Source organism: Globicephala melas, chromosome 19 (assembly GCF_963455315.2).
Source record: "Globicephala melas chromosome 19, mGloMel1.2, whole genome shotgun sequence".
In the NCBI taxonomy this organism is placed as follows: Eukaryota; Metazoa; Chordata; class Mammalia; order Artiodactyla; family Delphinidae; genus Globicephala; species Globicephala melas.
Genome location: NC_083332.1, coordinates 8,011,800 through 8,029,189, shown reverse-complemented (window position 1 = coordinate 8,029,189; position 17,390 = coordinate 8,011,800). Strand labels below are relative to the sequence as shown.

Below are 17,390 nucleotides of genomic sequence, written 5' to 3'. Positions count from 1 at the left end.
AAAGATAATGAGAGGCACTGAAATACACAACATTAAAATAAAGAAATTCTACTTATAGAAGAAATACACATCGGAAAAATGTTTGCAACACTTTAACCACCAAAAGGGATAGACACATAAATCCAAACAAATTAAGAAAAATGGGGGAAAAGGACAATTTACAAGTATTCCTAGTGTCCGATTAACACGTGAGACGATCTTGCTTAACTTGTCCATCATTGGAGACATCAATATTAAAACTACAAAGGAGCCACAAGACGGCAGATCGGCAAACATTAAAAAGTCTCAAATCCTAAACGGCCGGCAGGCTGGGCTGGAGCGCTGAGCTAATGATGTTGGTTCAGGTCGCATAGGAAGTTCTCCGGCAGCGTCCGCGAAACCGGAACACACACCGCGAGCAGCAATTCCACAGCTCACTTAGGCATTGACAGAAATGCCCACGGGCGCCCCGAATAACGGGGCGGGGGCGGGGACATTCAGAGCTGCGCGACCGGTGACACAAAAATGTCCCCTCCCCAGGCTGGATCAAGAGAGGTGCAGTCACGCTGCGGAGAGTAACCGGCTGTGAACCCCAAGCAGCCACATCTTCCCGCACCGCGTGGGCGCCAAGCGCAGGCCCCCAACGCCCTAGTCCCCTCTGGCCCCGCGGGGTCTGCCGGGCTTTGCGGGGACAGATGACCCTATAAGTTCAGTAACCGCTTGGGGTCTAAGTCGTTCTCATCCACAGACTCATCTCTCTTTCGGGACCCAGACATCAAGGGAGAGGGGGATCCGGGGGAGGGGTCTTGGGGTGAGAATACCACTGTAAAATCTGGAATTGGAAAAGGATCTGGGCCAAAGTTGGGGGCGTAGGGGTCCAGAGGCCAGACTGGGGCCGGGGCCGGGGCTGAAGCAGCCTGGACGGGCGCCTGGGCGCCTTGTGCCGGGGCCCACATGGCCCGGCCGTGGCTGGAGATGCTGGGCTCTGGCGCTGGGAGCATCCCCGCGGGGCTGCGCGCAGGCGGGCTGCGGAATCCCGGGCCGTCTGGGAATGCGGGGCCGGCAACTGCGGCGGCAGCGGCAATGACAGGGGCAGGCGCGGGCCCGGGGGCGCAGGGGATCCCGGGGTCCATGGGAGCATCGCGGGCCCTCTGGCTTCGGCCCTTGGCCAGTCGCTCCAGCCGCGAGCGTTGGGCCCGGCGGTTCTTGAACCACATCTGGGGAGACAGGGGACCGGGAGGAGGCGTAAGAGGCGAGAGGCTGCGTGCACTCGCCTCTGCCCCGGGTATGAGGCTGCCCCGCCCGGGTGAGAAGCCGGCCTCCCCTCTCCCTCGGCCCTCCAGACCCAATTCGTTGCCCCTGGTGTTCAGGAGGCCGCCGGGGAGGGGTGCAGAGGGCAGGAGGGCCTGGGGGCCAGGAAGGGGTCTGCCCGAGAGGTCCGCGGGTTCAGAGGCCCTGAGGTCTGGGCACGGGGAGACCACGGGGGGCGTCAGTCCCGGCCGGATGCGCTTGGAGGGCTTGTATGGCACAGGGTTGAGGCGGACTCGGGGTCCAGCCCTGGGTCCGCACCCGGGAGACCCCTTGCTTGCTGCGTGACCCAGGGCAGCACCGGACCGCTTTGGCCTTGCTGATCCCCTCCTGCAGAGCGAAGAGGGCGGAAAGGTGGCCCAGGGGCAGGGCACTTGATAGGCGGCGAGGTGGGAGCGCGTCTGGCGGGGGGCGGGGCCTGGTGGGGGGCGCGTCAGACCTGCAGTTTGTGCTCCTCTAGGCTGAGCCTGGTCGCCAGGCGCAGGCGGTCCTGGTAGCCGGGGTACTCATTCTTCTGGAAGTATTCCTTGAGCACGTCCAGTTGCTCTTTGGTGTACACCGTGCGCTCCTGCCGCTTCCTCTTTGGGGGTCCTGAGCTCCGTGTGGGGCCTGGCCAAGGGGGAAGCAGGGTCACATGAGCCCCAGCAACAGCCCCCAGCCCGCCTGGCACCCTCTGCCTACCTGGCCAGGCCCTTGTGAGCAGCCGGGGGGCTCAGGCCTGAGGGCGGCAGGCAGTGCGTGGAGAAGCCTGCGGCATCGGGACCAGATGTTCTTGGTCGGACTCAAGCTCTCCGTACTTCAGCCCCAGCCCCTGTACCTCTCTGGGCCTCAGTGAACACAGCTTTGAAATGGGCCTGATCACAGCTCCTGGAGTACTGCAGGGCCCCCAGCCTGGGAAGGCACGCAGGACAGGCTCCTTAGCGCTCCCCCTCTCCCATCCAAGGGCTGGAGCCACCCTGACGTTTACAGGGGACCACTGTGTGCCAGGCTCTCTGCTCATCTCACCCCAGTAATGTAATTCCATTCCGCAGACTCCGCTAAGCCCTCCCCACAGCACAGCGCAAGAAGCGCTCTCAGACAGCTGGGCCCTTCTCTGGATGCCCAGGAGGCCTCCCAGCCTTGGCCCTAGGACACCCCTTGCACAACCCCACCGCCGGCCCAGAGCCCTCCTGGTGGCCCAGACTCACCCATGAGAGACTTGGGTTCTCGCTTCCTCCTCAGTGCTGCTCTGCTGTCTGCATCTGAGGCTCTGCTCACAGGGCCTGGGGCTTACATCCCAGCTTTATGCTGTGCCCACCTGGGCACACCCTAAGGGTCCTGGAACCCACCCTGTCTTGCCCCACCCTCAGACTCACTCCTTTGCAGGAGATGCAATCATTGATTAATCCTTTTTGTATTGAGCAGCAGCTACTCGCTGGGCCTTTCCTGGGAGCTGCTAATAGCCCTGTGTGTTAAGACAGCCTGGGTCCTGCCCTTTTCCCTTCTGGGATGAATGAACTGGGTCTGGTTTGCCTGTTCGACTCAGGATCTTGGGTCTCAGGAGCCCAGCTTTCTGCCTCTCCCGGCCGCATAGACCTGGGACTAAACATCAGACTGAACTCCTGGGTCGTGCCAGGGTCTCCTGGGGTCAGGGGGGGACACAGCTTAATATGCTCATCCCCAGGGGACTTTTATTATCATCAGTGGGAGATGACAATTAAACAAGTGATCAAGTACAACCTGAAACAAAGCAGAGAGAACTCGTTATTCGATTTACGTCACTCTCTGTTGCTCACGCGGGCGTCCTGCCATTTACTCTGCTCCTTTTTGGCAACATTCAGCCATAATTGTACATCTTTTCTGCTTCTTGGGCAGCTGGGAACACATTGGTCACCAGGACAGTCGATGGTGCTGCTGTCGACAGGGGAGAATCTAGTAATGTCCTTGATCTGTAAGATGTGACTCGAGGCCACCTTCTCCCTACTTTTTATTTATTTATTTATTTTTGCGGTACGCGGGTCTCTCACTGTTGTGGCCTCTCCCGTTGCGGAGCACAGGCTCCGGACGCGCAGGCTCAGCGGCCATGGCTCACGGGCCCAGCCGTTCCACGGCATGTGGGATCTTCCCGGACCGGGGCACGAACCCGTGTCCCCTGCATCGGCAGGTGGACTCCCAACCACTGCGCCACCAGAGAAGCCCCTCCCTACTTTTTAAAGGAGATTAAATGGAACATCGTGATGTTTAGATGGGCAAAGATTGAGAATAGGCTCCATGCCAGGAACTGGTAACCGAGGGGCTGGGGAATCTGGCTGTCTCACGCTTTGGGAGTGTAGGCTGGTGTCGGAGACATTTCGTGATAGCTGCCAATACCCTCAGCCAAAGACCATCAGGGAGAACCTGGTGGGGCATCTGTTCTGTCCAGACACCTGAGTGGGTGACTCCATCCTCTTTTGGCAGGACCTTCATGGGGTCAGGGGTCAGGGAGTCAAGGGAGAGCACAGCTGACAAGGCTCGCAGTTCATGGTGCTGGAAATACGTGGGAGATCAAATTCAAAGTCAAATAAAATATTTAGATGTTGTTATTATAGGTCAAGTTCATTGTTTTTAACTGCTACTTAGTGTTAGATATAGTAATAATCCATCAGCTCTTCCCTATCAGGCCTCATAAATCTGCTGGGAAAGCAGGAGTGACCAGAAAAGGAAGGTCCCTGCCCTCAAAGATTTTGCAGTGTGGTAGTTTATTTGGCCAATAAAAGCATAACTAGATGGACAAACTCACTGATACTATTTTAGGAAAATGTATAAATACGGAAATGTTCATGGCAGCGCTAGTCACAGGAACCAAAAGGTGGAAATTAAACAGAAATGTCCATCTATTGTTGGAGGGATAAACAAAATGTCATTTATTCATGCCATGGAGTATCTTTTAACCATGAAATGGAATAAAATACTGATCCACACTGCAACGTGGATGAACCTTGAACCCATTAGGCCAATAGAAAGAAGCCAGGTACAAAAGGCCACACTCTGTATGGTTCCGTTTATAGGCGATGTCCAGCATAGACAAAGCCATAGAGACAGAAGGTGGATTCGCGGTTTCCAGGAACTCGGGAGAGAGGAAAATTGGGACCAACTGGTGACGGGTATGGGGTTTCTATCTGGGGTTATGAAAAAGTTCCAAAATGGATTACGGGGATGGGTGCAGAACTCTGTGAATACACTAAGGAGCATTGAATTGTATACTTTAAATGAGTGAATTTTGTTATGTGAACACCTATCATAAAAATATAGAAACGAATGCAATGCTCATTTTATTGCCTACTGGATGGATCAAGATGGGTTGGGACGCAGGATGGGGAATGTGTCTTTCTCTCAGTGCTGATGGAATGAAGGTTGGTAAAAGATTTTTGGAGATTTTGGAAACTGAATTGGTGAGACTGAATAGGAGCGAATGAACGTAGTACCCTTTGGTTTTTGTCAAGAAGAGATTTGGGCTGGCAGGATTCTTGACCCCTGTGGGCATCCACGAATATATTGATATTTTCTTGAGCTACCAATCAGCTGAGTTAATGGGATCAATCTGTGTCCTTGAATAAGAGAAAGAATAGATAATTCTTGGTAACTTCAGACTGTGGAATGCTAATTAACAATTAAAAGGACTGAGGGGTATTTAGTGACAATTGATGATTGTTGAATTGATGATTTGATGATTTTCAGTGATGAAAATCAATTTTCAATTGATTTTCAATCAATTGAAAATCAATTTCAATTGATTTTCAATCAATTTTCAATTGATTTCAATCAATGTTCAATTGATTATTTTCAGTGATTTTGCCAAAATAAATGTGTCCAGACAGAGTTCTTGTTAGGTTTTTTTTTTTTTCTCCTGAATCTCCTAGAATGAGAAAAACTCAAAGTTGATGACTAATGGTGTGTGATTGGATGAGTGTGCAGTTTTTGACATGGAGTAATGTCTCAGACACACTGTTCATTTCTGAGAATGTATACAGTCCATAAGCACATATTATACACACACACACACACACACACACACACACACACACAACACTATATCCATAATATATCTGCATTGACAACAGCAACAAAACACCCAGTAAAAATGAATTACCCAGAGGCTGCGGAGAATGATGTATGTTCATTTTCTCTTTCCTACTGCTTAACTATTATTATTTTTTCATTTGCAAGCAGGAAAACAAGGCCAATTTCTGTCTCTGGATGCCGCCTGGGGCCACGTGGTTGCCTTGCCTTCTGTTCTGACCTCATTCATCCCAGGGCTGGATGGAAACCCAGAGGGCAGAGCCCACCCAGGGACAGCTGGGGGAGCAGGGGCTCCTGAGTGTTCCTCCTTGGGTTTCCCAGACTGCCGTCCCATTCCCAGATTCAGATGGATGGGGAGGGTCGCCTACGGCCCAGAATCCCCTTGGGCAAAAGAGACAGAGATGGGAAAGGAGTCGGTAAAAATATGTGCTAAGAGGAGGAAAAAAGTAGTTCTTTTATTTTTGATTCAATCAGAACAGAAACAGTGGCTCTCTCCCTATCCATCAATTCCTTGATCTCCTCTGCAGCCGCTTCCCGGGCAAGCCCTGCATCTGGTCCTCCCCGTTTGGTTGATCTATCTCTGCCTCCTGCCTGGGAGATGCCCACAGACGGCGGGACCTCTCCCGCTCTCTGCAACGAGAGGCATCACTAAAGGAGCAAGCTGGGCTTTGAAGACGATGCTGGGGAGATGGAGAGAAGATGGGGGAGGGGGATTTGATCTCTGCCTTTTAGAACTTCCTGGCCTGTCTTTCCATCATTGGGGCTCTTCTCTAGGTCTCTAGACATTGCTCTCTGCCTCTTCTTTCATTCTTGAAATATAGTCTATTTGCAGATTCCCTATTTGCCAATTTGCCTACTCGGTAAAATTTCTTTGTAACACCCAAAGGAAGACTCCTTTTCTCGTTATTTGCAGACGTGTGCAGAGCTGTGAAAAATTCGAGGGGCCAACCTCGTGTGTGCTCGCAGCCGACCTGGAACACAGGGACACTCTGCCTTGTTGTTTCAGCCCTTATACTAAAAACAGGTGCCCTTTTCGAGGTCTATTTGAGGCCGCATTTTGGAGGTATCTTTGTGCTTTGAAAATTGTAAGATTTTATATTAATATCGTTTTAACCATTCATAAGTATACAATTCAGTGGCAGTCACTACATTCACGATATTGTGTAACCATCACCACTCTCTATACCTAAAACCTTTTCATCATCCCCAACAGAAACTCTGTACCCCTTAAACACAACCTCCCTTTCCACCCTCCCCCCAGCCCCTGGTAACCTTTGCACTATTTTGTGTCTCTACGAACTTGACCACTCTAATTAACTCCTATAAGTGGAATCGGACAGCATTTTTTCCTTCTGTGTCTGGCTCATTTCACTAAGCAGCATGTCTTCAAGGTTCTGCCACGTTGTAGTGTGTGTCGGAACTTTATTCCTTTTTATGGCTGGAGAATATTTCATTATGTATGTATAGACCACATTTTGTTTCTCCATTCATCTGTTGATGGACACTTGAGTTGTTTCCATCTCTTGGCTACTGTGAGCAGTGCTTGAACAAATATTGGTTCAAGTCCCTGCTTTCAATTCTTTGGGATATATACCTAGGAGTGGAATTGCTGGGTCGTGGTTTTTTTTTTTTTTTATTATTATTCTGCGGTGCGCCCACTGCTGTGGCCTCCCCCATTGCGGAGCACAGGCTCCGGACGCGCAGGCTCAGCGGCCATGGCTCACGGGCCCAGCCGCTCCGCGGCATGTGGGATCTTCCCGGACCGGGGCACGAACCTGCGTCCCCTGCATCGGCAGGCGGACTCTCAACCACTGCGCCACCCGGGAATCCCGTCGTGTGCTATTTTTGTGCTTTTCGTTGGCGATTTCACTGTTTAAAATGCCCCTAAGCATAGTACTGAAGCGCTGTCTTCTGTTCCTTCCCAGAAGGCAGTGATGTGTCTTACAGAGAAAATATGTGTTCGAGATAAGCTTCCTTCAGGCACGAATTACAGTGCTGCTGGCCACATGTTCAACATGAAAGAATAAACGATATATGGTAAATATAGTGTCTTTAAACAGAAATGCACATAAAACAAGGTGACCCATTGATTGGTTGATGAAAAGGCAACTAGGGGCTCCCAGAAACATAGGAACAGAAACGAATTCGAGAATTCCATGTTTGAAGTATCTTTATAGAACGTAGCTGCTCAAAGAACCGCAGCAAAAGATGTCACAAGTGAACTCAGAGCTTGGAAAGGAGGGACCCCTCAGGGGCATAACAAGCTCTGGGGTCTAATCTGGTGGGGGAGGAGTTGCGAAAATTCCCAGCAAAGTGCCAAGTGCCCGGGAAGAGTTGAACCTAACAGTGACTCCCTGACCAGACAGCCTTCTGCCTCCACAAATTCCTCTTGATGTCTCATCCCTGCCCTATTCAGAAGGTTCTGGAAAGAACATGGTATGTGGCATCTGTGAATCCCTGAGGCTCTCTGCAGACGGGGAGCCTGCAGACGGGGAGGTAGGGAGGTGAAGTTGGGGGGGAATGGGGATAGGGCTTGGGGGCGCTCCTGAGGGCAGCCCAAAGGCTGCCAACATCTGTCCCATAAAAACACACATGCCAACAATGAATAATTCTAGAGGAGGAAACAAGGTCCCTAAAGAGAGGAGAGATGGTCTGAAGCCGCAGGCAGAAGTGTCAGGCTCTTCGGTAACCACAGGGTGACAGCCAAAGGTGGGAAAACTCCCAGCATGAGGAGTAAGACATCTCGGCACCCAGGTGCCCTCCCTGCCCCTCGGCGCCCCGCTTCCGTCCCCCCCCCAGCCCTGCCTCTTCCTAGGGGTCTCAGTGTGTGAGAAGCCTCACACCTCCTCGTCGTGGGATTTCACTAAGCAGGAGTTTTCATTCTGTCCCGACGGTCTGTCCCTTCCCCTCCCCCACAGTCCGTCACATGACTGTCCCCCTCCCAAATCTGATCTAATTCTCTCCCTGCTCTGCTGAGGCCGGCCTGGTCTAAGAGGATTGGATCATTTGCTAAATGGGACCAGGACAGGGTCAGAGGACCGGCTGTGTGGAGACCCAGGGGCCAGGGCGGCCGCAGGAGGGCGTCAGAGGAGACGAGGGGAGGGAGGACCAGAGAGCAGGGGTGGCGGGGGCGGGGGGGGGGGGGGCAGAGGGCGCATGCGCACTCCCTGGCTGTTAAGGAAACATTTAAAGGGTAAGGAGGGTTCCAACGTAGTTGATTTCAAAAAGTGTATCCCGAGCCTGTATCCTGATTTCCTACCCACTCTCCCCTCTCTGTCCCTTTGGGAGTAACGGGGAGTTCTGGAGGCAGGGAAAGGGGTTACATGTGTGGGAGTCTGGGGGTGTCTGACCACGGCTCTGAGAGATGACCTGAGGTTCCTGGCCAGGGAATGTTCTGGAAGGGTCTGACCTGCCAGCAATCTTCTGCAGAGCCCCGAGGTCTAGCTCATCTTTGGAGTGTTCAAGGAAAGCATTCGTTTTTTTTAAAAAGTACAGTATTTAAAATATATTTTGGGACTTCCCTGGCAATGCAGGGGAGACAGGTTCGAGCCCTGGTCCAGGAAGATCCCACATGCCCTGGAGCAACTAAGCCCGTGCGCCACAACTACTGAGCCTGCGCCCTGGAGCCCGAGAGCCAAAACTACTGAGCCCACATGCCACAGTTACTGAAGCCCGGACGCCTAGAGCCTGTGCCCCTCAACAAAAAGAAGCCACCGCAATGAGAAGCCGAGCACTGCAACAAAGAGTAGCCCTCGCTCACCGCAACTAGAGAAAGCCCGCACACAGCAACAAAGACCCAACGCAGCCAAAAAATAAATAAATAAATTTTAAAAATTAAAAAATACATTTTTAATAAATTTAAAAATATTTTTCAAATGCCTCCGTTTTAACTTTGAATATAGTAAATAGCGATTGATATAACCAATCTCCACCAGGCTCCCTGGGTCCTCGGTAACTTTCAAAGGCTGGAGAGGCCCTGGGCTGTGTCTGTACGTCCCAGTGAAAGTCCCGTTAAGACTCTGAATTGCATGTAGCAGGGCTGTCGAGGACATTGGTTTCAATGGGCAAAGAAGCCATGGCCCAAATATCGTTTCTTTTCACCACTGTGTGTCTCTGCGCAAGGTGTGTGTTTCTGTGTGTCTCCTTTGCATCTCAGTTTTCCTCCTCTGAAGACCTGAGCTGATAATCCTTATCGCTGAAGCTGACAGTTTGTCCAGTATACACACCAGTATGGAGGTTCTAGCTGTTCTACCCAAATAAAGTCCTGAGTTTGGTCAATATCCCCTCCCCAAAATAGGGGAGCAATCCTCCCTATTTGACTGGGTTCAGGGGTTCTCAGAATGTGGGACTTTCAGTGCTAAATTGGGACAGTCCCAAGAAAACTGGGTTGGTTGGAGACCTTATCCCTATGTCCCTCTGGAGCCCCTGTGTGTCCTTATGGTCCATTCACTACAGGGTTAATATCATTATGGCCTGGTCCAGCACCACAGGCTCTGCCATCGCTATTGGGCCCAAAGAATATTTTGTAAGTATAGACATACACATATACCTGCATACACCATATATCTGCATACACAGATATAAATGCAAATATATTAATGTAATATATATAATATGTCATATGATCTATAATATAATTATGATATATATAACATTACACACATATATGTCTGTTTATCTATCTAATACATGGTATTGCCAGCCTTCCATTTTAGGCATTCTGGTGTGGCATAGAGGCATCACTGTGAGGTCTTAATTTCCGTTTCCCTGATGATTGATGAAACTGCATCCTGTATTGTGAGTTGATGGACAATTTACTATCCTCACTTTAAAAAAAAAATTGTTTATTTTTGGCTGCATTGGGTCTTCATTGCTGCACGCGGGCTTTCTCTGGTTGCAGTGAGCAGGGGCTACTCATTGCGGCGGCTTTTCTTGTTGTAGAGCATGGGCTCTAGGCGCTCGGGCTTCAGTAATTGTGGCACGTGGGCTCAGTAGTTGTGGCTCGTGGGCTCTAGAGCGCAGGCTCAGTAGTTGTGGCGCACGGGCTTAGTTGCTCCGCAGCATGTGGGAATCTTCCCGGACCAGGGATCGAACCCGTGTCCCCTGCATTGGCAGGCGGATTCTCAAACACTGCGCCACCAGGGAAGCCCTAGCCTCACTTTTGAAATGTCTGTTTAGGTCTTCTGCAACCTGGGTGACTTTCAAGGCAATGGTGTTTCCTAATCCCAAATGGTGGAGCCAGGGAAATCTGGGGACCAACCAGTGGGGTTGGTGCCCTGGCGTTCAGGAGCTGTGGGGTCCAGGCTCCCACCTGAGCAGGTGCCCGGACAGGTGAGGCCTGAAGGCTCACATCCACTTTGTGGGTGGTCCTGGAGATAATCTACAGTTGGAGAAAGCAAGCCTTGGGGGAGGAAGGTGCCTGCCCCAGTCAGGCAGGATGTTCTCCATCCATAAGGACCCACCAGTTGGAATCCCCAGCTGCTCAGACACGGCATCCAGGCCCAAGGGAATAATATCTCAGGGAACAATAATCCAGTGAAAACTTCCCACGAGGTAGGTCTTATTGTCATCTCCACTCCACAGAGGAGGAAACTGAGGCTCGGAGAAGCAGAGTCCCAGGTCCCATCACACACATAAGTGACAGAGCCACGGCTGAGCCAGCACCGGCCCCCCAAGCCTGAACCCTCCTGACCGCGAAGCTACATGGCCTCTTCAGATGCTCCCCACAGCCCCACGGATGTCAGATGTCCATTTCTCAGCCGAGACAGGTTCTGTCAATTCCCAAGGACACACGGGGGTGAGTGGCACAGCCCAGAATAGAACCCAGCTATCTTGGGTCCCAGAGCCCTGCCCTTGACTCCTCAAATCTACCTGGAATCCCCCCAGATAGGATGAGGCCAGTCCCCTCCCCTGCACTCACTGCAGCCCAGGTCTGTGACATGGGCTTCTCTTGGCTCATCTGACTGGATTATGCTGGTAACTTGTTATTGTCCCCACTTTACAGATGAGGAGACCGAGGTCCAGAGAGGTTATGTGAATGGCCCAAGGCCACACAGCGAGTAAAGGGTGGGCTTCACATCAGCCCTTGGCAAGACTCCCCCGACTTGGCTGGTTCACGCTGTCTCTGCAGGCCTGGGTGGCTCCCGTGTCCATCGGGGACAAGGAGCTGGGATGGACGCCCTCACTTCCTAACATGGGATTCATGGGCTAGTTAGAACCCAAAGTAATCAGCTCAGCGATAATGTGATCCTTGAAGCATCCGGCATCCCAACCTCACTCCCTTCTTCTGCCATCATGAGTCCCTGGTCCTTTTGGTAAAACACACCACAACTTCCCTCTGTGCGTCTCTACCTGCCCCTGCCCCTCTGCCATTCATTCCGTCACTAATGCATCCCATCCAAATTTCTTGAGCATTTACTATGCATCTGGGACTGTCCCAGGCACTGGGAATACAGCTGAGAACAAGGTGAATATGATCCCAGCCCTCCTGGAGCCCACGTTCCCATGAGAGGGGCAGACAAGCGACAAGGCAATGATAAGAATTTTACAGAAAATAAAATTGCGTGAATGTGTTAGGCAGCTAAGGGGGTGCAGGTGTGAGGAGCCCTCAGTCTTGCGGTAGAGCTGAGACTGAAACTCATCAATGACCTGATGCAAATGTCCTCCAGCATCTCACACTACCTGGGGCCACCCCCGCAGTCTAACCCTGTTCCCTCCTGCTGCAATCATGGGCCCTTGACAAACACCAAGATTCTTTCTCTTTGGTACCTTTCCGTCTTGGTCATTCCGTCGTTGAACAAATGAATATTTATTCCGTCTTTGTACCTCTCCTCTATCTCACTATATCTCTCAGTCCTTTTATCTCCCTCAGTGTCCCTGTCTTTCTCTTGCTGTCCACCCCCAGCTGCTCTGGGACCCTGCCTTGTGGGCCATGATGGGCTCCTTCCTTGTGCTTGGCTAGTTTTGGGGACAGAAAGAAGCCAGGGCGACAGAAGGCGAGTGAGTGGTTAGAAGCCGGATCACAGAGAGCTGGGCACAGGGTGGATTGTCTTCTAATTGTGGGAGGAGTTAAGGCTCCGAGCCTGAGCAGAGAACTGATGAAGATTGAGGCTGTGGCGGCGGGGAAGAGAAGCTTCTGCCATCCTCCTGGTCTAGGCTACATGCAGTCAAGGTGGTGAGGAAAAAGTTAGATTGGAGATGATATTTTCCTCCAATACCTTTAAAAAAAAATAAAGGCATAATTTACATACATTAAAATGCATATATTTTAAGTGATGAGCTTGGTGGATTTTGACAAATGCTTACCCTTCTCAGACCTATCAGGATGCAGAACATTTGCACCATCCCCAAATTCCCTCATGCCACTTTGCAGTCAATGCTCCTTCTGCACTCCAGGCAACTTGCTTCTTCTGATTTCTTTTTTTAATCGAGATCTAATTCATATACCATAAAATTCACCACCGAAAGTGTACAACTCAGTGGTGTTTATATAGTATAGTCGCAAGATTGTGCAACCGTCACCACTATCTAATTCCAGAGCATTTTCATCACCCCAAAAAGAAATCCTGTCTGTATCCACTAAGCAGTCAAACCCCATTATCTATCCACGACCAACCCCTGCCCCAGTCCCTGACAATGATTTTCTGATTTAAAAAAATGTGTTTTGTTCTGGAACTTTGGAATTATACAGTTCAATGGGTGTTTTCCAACACTACCAAGCAATTAACACGATTCTGACACTACCTACCTGGAGACAGCATCAGATCCCACAGGCTAAGTCTCAGGCTCACAAGACTGTCCCCCTCATCCCCTTTAGGCACCAATCTCAAGTCCACATTGTCCCCTGTGCTCCTGACCTACCAGCCATAAATCGGACGTTCCCATGATCCCCTCGTTGGGTTTCATTAATTTGCTAGGGAGGGCCCACAGAACTCAGGAAAACATTTACTCACTAGATTATTTTATTATAAAAGGATTTTAACAGCCAGATGAAGAGATACAGATGACGAGATCCAAAAGGCTCCCAAACACAGGAGCTTCTGTACCGGTGGAGTTTGGGATGTACCACCGTCTCAGCACATAGATGTGTCCTAGTTCACCAACCTCGAAGCTCTTAGAATCCCGTCCTCTGGGGTTTTTATGGAGGTTTCATTACATTGACATGATTGATGAAGTCCTTGGTCCTTGGCATTTAAACTTAATCTCTAGCTCCTTTCACATCCTAGGAGCGGGTAGGTGGGTGGGGAGCGTTAGAGAGGAGGAGGGGACTGAAAGTTTAATCCTCTAATCCCATGATTGGTTCCCCTGGCAATCAGCCCATCCTTAAGTCACCTAGGGCTTTCTGAAGGTTGCCTCATTATCATAACAAAAGACACCTTTATCTTTCTCATCACAGGAACTCAAGGTTTTAGGAGCTCTGTGCGAGGAATGGTACCAAGACCAAAGATATATTTCTTATTATAAGTCACAATATTACATGCCGTATGCACTCTTTGTGTCTGGCTTCTTTCACTCAGCGAAAGGTTTTGTGAATCATCCGTGATGTTGTACATGTAGTAGGATGTTCCTTTCTCATTGCTGAGTAGTATTCCATTTTATGACTATGTCACACTCTGTTCTTTTTTTTTTTGCGGTACGTGAGCCTCTCACTGCTGTGGCCTCTCCCGTTGCGTAGCACAGGCTCCGGACGCGCAGGCTCAGCGGCCACGGCTCACGGGCCCAGCCGCGGATGGGATATTCCCGGACCGGGGCACGAACCGGTGTCCCCTGCATCAGCAGGCGGACTCTCAACCACTGCGCCACCAGGGAAGCCCCACACTCTGTTCTTTTACAGCTCAGTAGACATTTGAGTTGTTTCCCATCTGGGAGTAGTATGAAAAAAAAAAGCTGCTATGAACGTTTCTGTACAGGTCTTTTGGTGGACATAGGTTTTCATTTCTCTTGGATAAATATCTAGAAGTGGATCAACTTATAAGGTTAAAATAGTTCATCTTTATAGAAAATAGCCAAGCAGTTCTCCAGTGTGACTTCACCATCCTACTCCCACCAAAAAGTGTGAGAGTTCCAGTTGCTCCATAACCTCACCAACATTTGTGATGATCCTTTTCACTGTAACCATTTTGCTGATCATATGTAATATCTCATTGTGGTTTTAATTTTTCTTTCCCTAATGACAAATAATGTTGAATATCTTTTTGTGCCCTTATTGGCCATTTGTATAAATTTTGTGAAGTGTCTCTTCCAGCTATTTTATTATTGAGTTGAAAGAGTCTTTCTTATGTATTCTGGATATAAGGTCTTTGCTAGCTATACATTTTTTAAAAAATAAATTTATTTATATCATTTATTTATTTTTGGCTGTGTTGGGGCTTCGTTGCTGCACGCGGGCTTTCTCTAGTTGCGGCGAGCAGGGGCTACAGGGGCTACTCTTTGTTGCGGTGTGCGGGCTTCACATTGCGGTGGCTTCTCTTGTTGCAGAGCACAGGCTCTAGGTGTGCGGGCTTCAGCAGTTGTGGCATGCGGGCTCAGTAGTTGTGGCTCACAGGCTCTAGACGTAGGCTCAGTAGTTGTGGCGCATGGGCTTAGTTGCTCCGTGGCATGTGGGATCTTCCCGGCCCAGGGCTTGAACCCATGTCCCCTTCATTGGCAGGTAGATTCTTAACCACTGCGCCACCAGGGGAGCCCCCCAGCTATATGTTTTGCAAATAGTTTCTAACAGACCGTGGCTAGGATTTTCTTTAACTTGATGTTGTTCGAAGGGTAGAATTTTCCCATTTTGATTAAGTCTAATTTATCAATTTTCTATTTCATGGTTATTGCTTTCTCTGTCCCATCTATCTTTGCCTACTCCCCCAGGTCAAGAAAATATTTTTCTTTTTTTATAGGTGTTTTATACTTCTGCTTTTCATATTTAAGACTGTGATCTCAAATTAACTTTTGTGTATTGTGTGAAGGAGAGATTGAGGTTCTTCTTTTTTTTTTTTTTTTTAAATGTGGATATCCAATTGTTCAGGCACAATTTATTGAAAAGAATTCCCTGTTGACTTGCTTTGGAACATTTGTCAAAAATCAATTGACCAAATACTCTCTGACTTCAGACTATACTCTACAGCTACAGTCACCATACTGTATGATACCGGGACAAAAACAGACACATAAATCGATGGAACAGAATAGAGATCCCAGAAATAAACCCATGCACTTACGGTCAATTAATCTATGACAAAGGAGGCAAGAATATACAATGCAGAAAAGACAGGCTCTTCAATAAGTGGTGCTGGGAAAACTGGACAGCCACATGTATAAGAATGAAATTAGAACATTTTCTCACACTATATACAAAAATAAACTCAAAATGGATTGAGACCTAAATGTAGGAGTGGAAACCACAAAACTCCTAGAAGAGAACATAGGCAAAACACTCTTTGACATAAACCATAGCAATATATATGTATATATTTTTTGCATCTGTCTCCCAAGGCAAAGGAAATAAGAGCAAAAATAAACAAATGGGATCTAATTAAACTTAAAAGCTTTTGCATGGCAAAGACAACCATCAACAAAACAAAAAAGACAACCTACCAAATGAGAGAAAATATTTGCAAATGATATGACCAATAAGGGGCTAATATTCAAAATATATAAACAGCTCATACAACTCAATATATTTAAAAAAGCCCCTTGATTAAAAAATGGGTACAAGAGGGCTTCCCCGGTGGCGCAGTGGTTGAGAGTCCGCCTGCCGATGCAGGGGACACGGGTTCGATCCCTGGTCTGGGAAGATCCCACATGCCGCGGAGCGGCTGGGCCTGTGAGCCATGGCCACTGAGCCTGCACGTCCGGAGCCTGTGCTCTGCAACAGTGAGAGGCCCGTGTACCGCAAAAAAAAAAAAAAAAAAAAAGGGGGTACAAGAGCAGAATAGACATTTTTCCAAAGAAGATATAACAGCTGGACAACAGGCACATGAAAAGCTGCTCAACATTGCTGATCATCAGAGAAATGCAATTCAAAACAACGAGATATTACCTCACACTGTCAAAATGGCTATCATCAAAAAAACTACAGATAACAAATGTTCGTGAAGATGTGGAGAAAAGGGAATCCTTGTACACTATTTTGGGAATGTAAATTGGTGCAGCCACTGTGGAAAATAGTATGGTGGTTTTTCAAAAAATTAAAAGTAGAACTACCATATGATCCAGCAATTCCACTCTGGGTATATATCCAAAGAAAACAAAAACACTAATTTGAAAAGATACATGCACCCCAATGTTCATTGCAGCATTATTTACAATTGGCAAGATATGAAAGCAATCTAAGTGTCCATCAACAGACGAATGGATAAAGAAGATGTGGTGTGTATATATACAATAGAAAGAATGCAATTTTGCCATTTGCAAAAACATGGATAGACCTGGAGGGTATTATGCTAAGTGAAATAAGTCAGACAGAGAAAGACAAATACTGTGTGATAACACTTATATGTGGAATCTAAAAATTCAACAAACTAGTGAATATAACAAAAAAGAAGCAGACTCATGGATATAGAGAGCCAACTAGTGGTTACCAGTGGGGAGAGGGAAGGGGGGAGGGGGAAAATAGGGGTAGGGGAGTAAGAGGTACAAACTATTAGGTATAGGATAGGCTCAGGGATGTATTGTACAACACGAAGAATATAGACAATATTTCGTAATAACTGTAAATGGAAAGTAACCTTTAAAAATTGTATAAAAAAATAAAGATGAGTTTGAGAAGAATTGACATCTTAATACTCAGTCTTCCAATCCATGAACATGATACAGTCATCCCTCCATATCCACGAGGGATTGGTTCAAAGTCCCCCACAGATACATCCAAGGATGCTTAAGTTTCTTATATAAAATGGTGCGGTATTTGCATGTCCCCTATGCACGTCCTCCTGTGTGCTTTACATCATCTCTTGCTTACTTATAATACCTACACAGAGTAAACGCTTTGTAAATGGTTGTAAATACAGTGTAAAGACTATGTAAATAGTTGCTGGCACGTGGCAAATTCAAGTTTCTGGAACTTTCTGGAAAAAAAA

General features: G+C 48.6%; 1 protein-coding gene across 1 annotated transcript; it reads right to left on the bottom strand.

Annotated features, from left to right (window-relative positions):
* Positions 1 to 417: 417 nt before the first annotated feature.
* On the bottom strand, positions 418 to 12,110 carry LOC138842445 (tetrapeptide repeat homeobox protein 2-like). Its single transcript, XM_070044345.1, is given in 5 exon segments — positions 418 to 482; positions 596 to 1,196; positions 1,727 to 1,896; positions 2,475 to 2,536; positions 12,094 to 12,110. Coding segments are annotated over 5 exon segments (915 nt in total).
* Between the last annotated feature and the right edge of the window lie 5,280 nt (positions 12,111 to 17,390).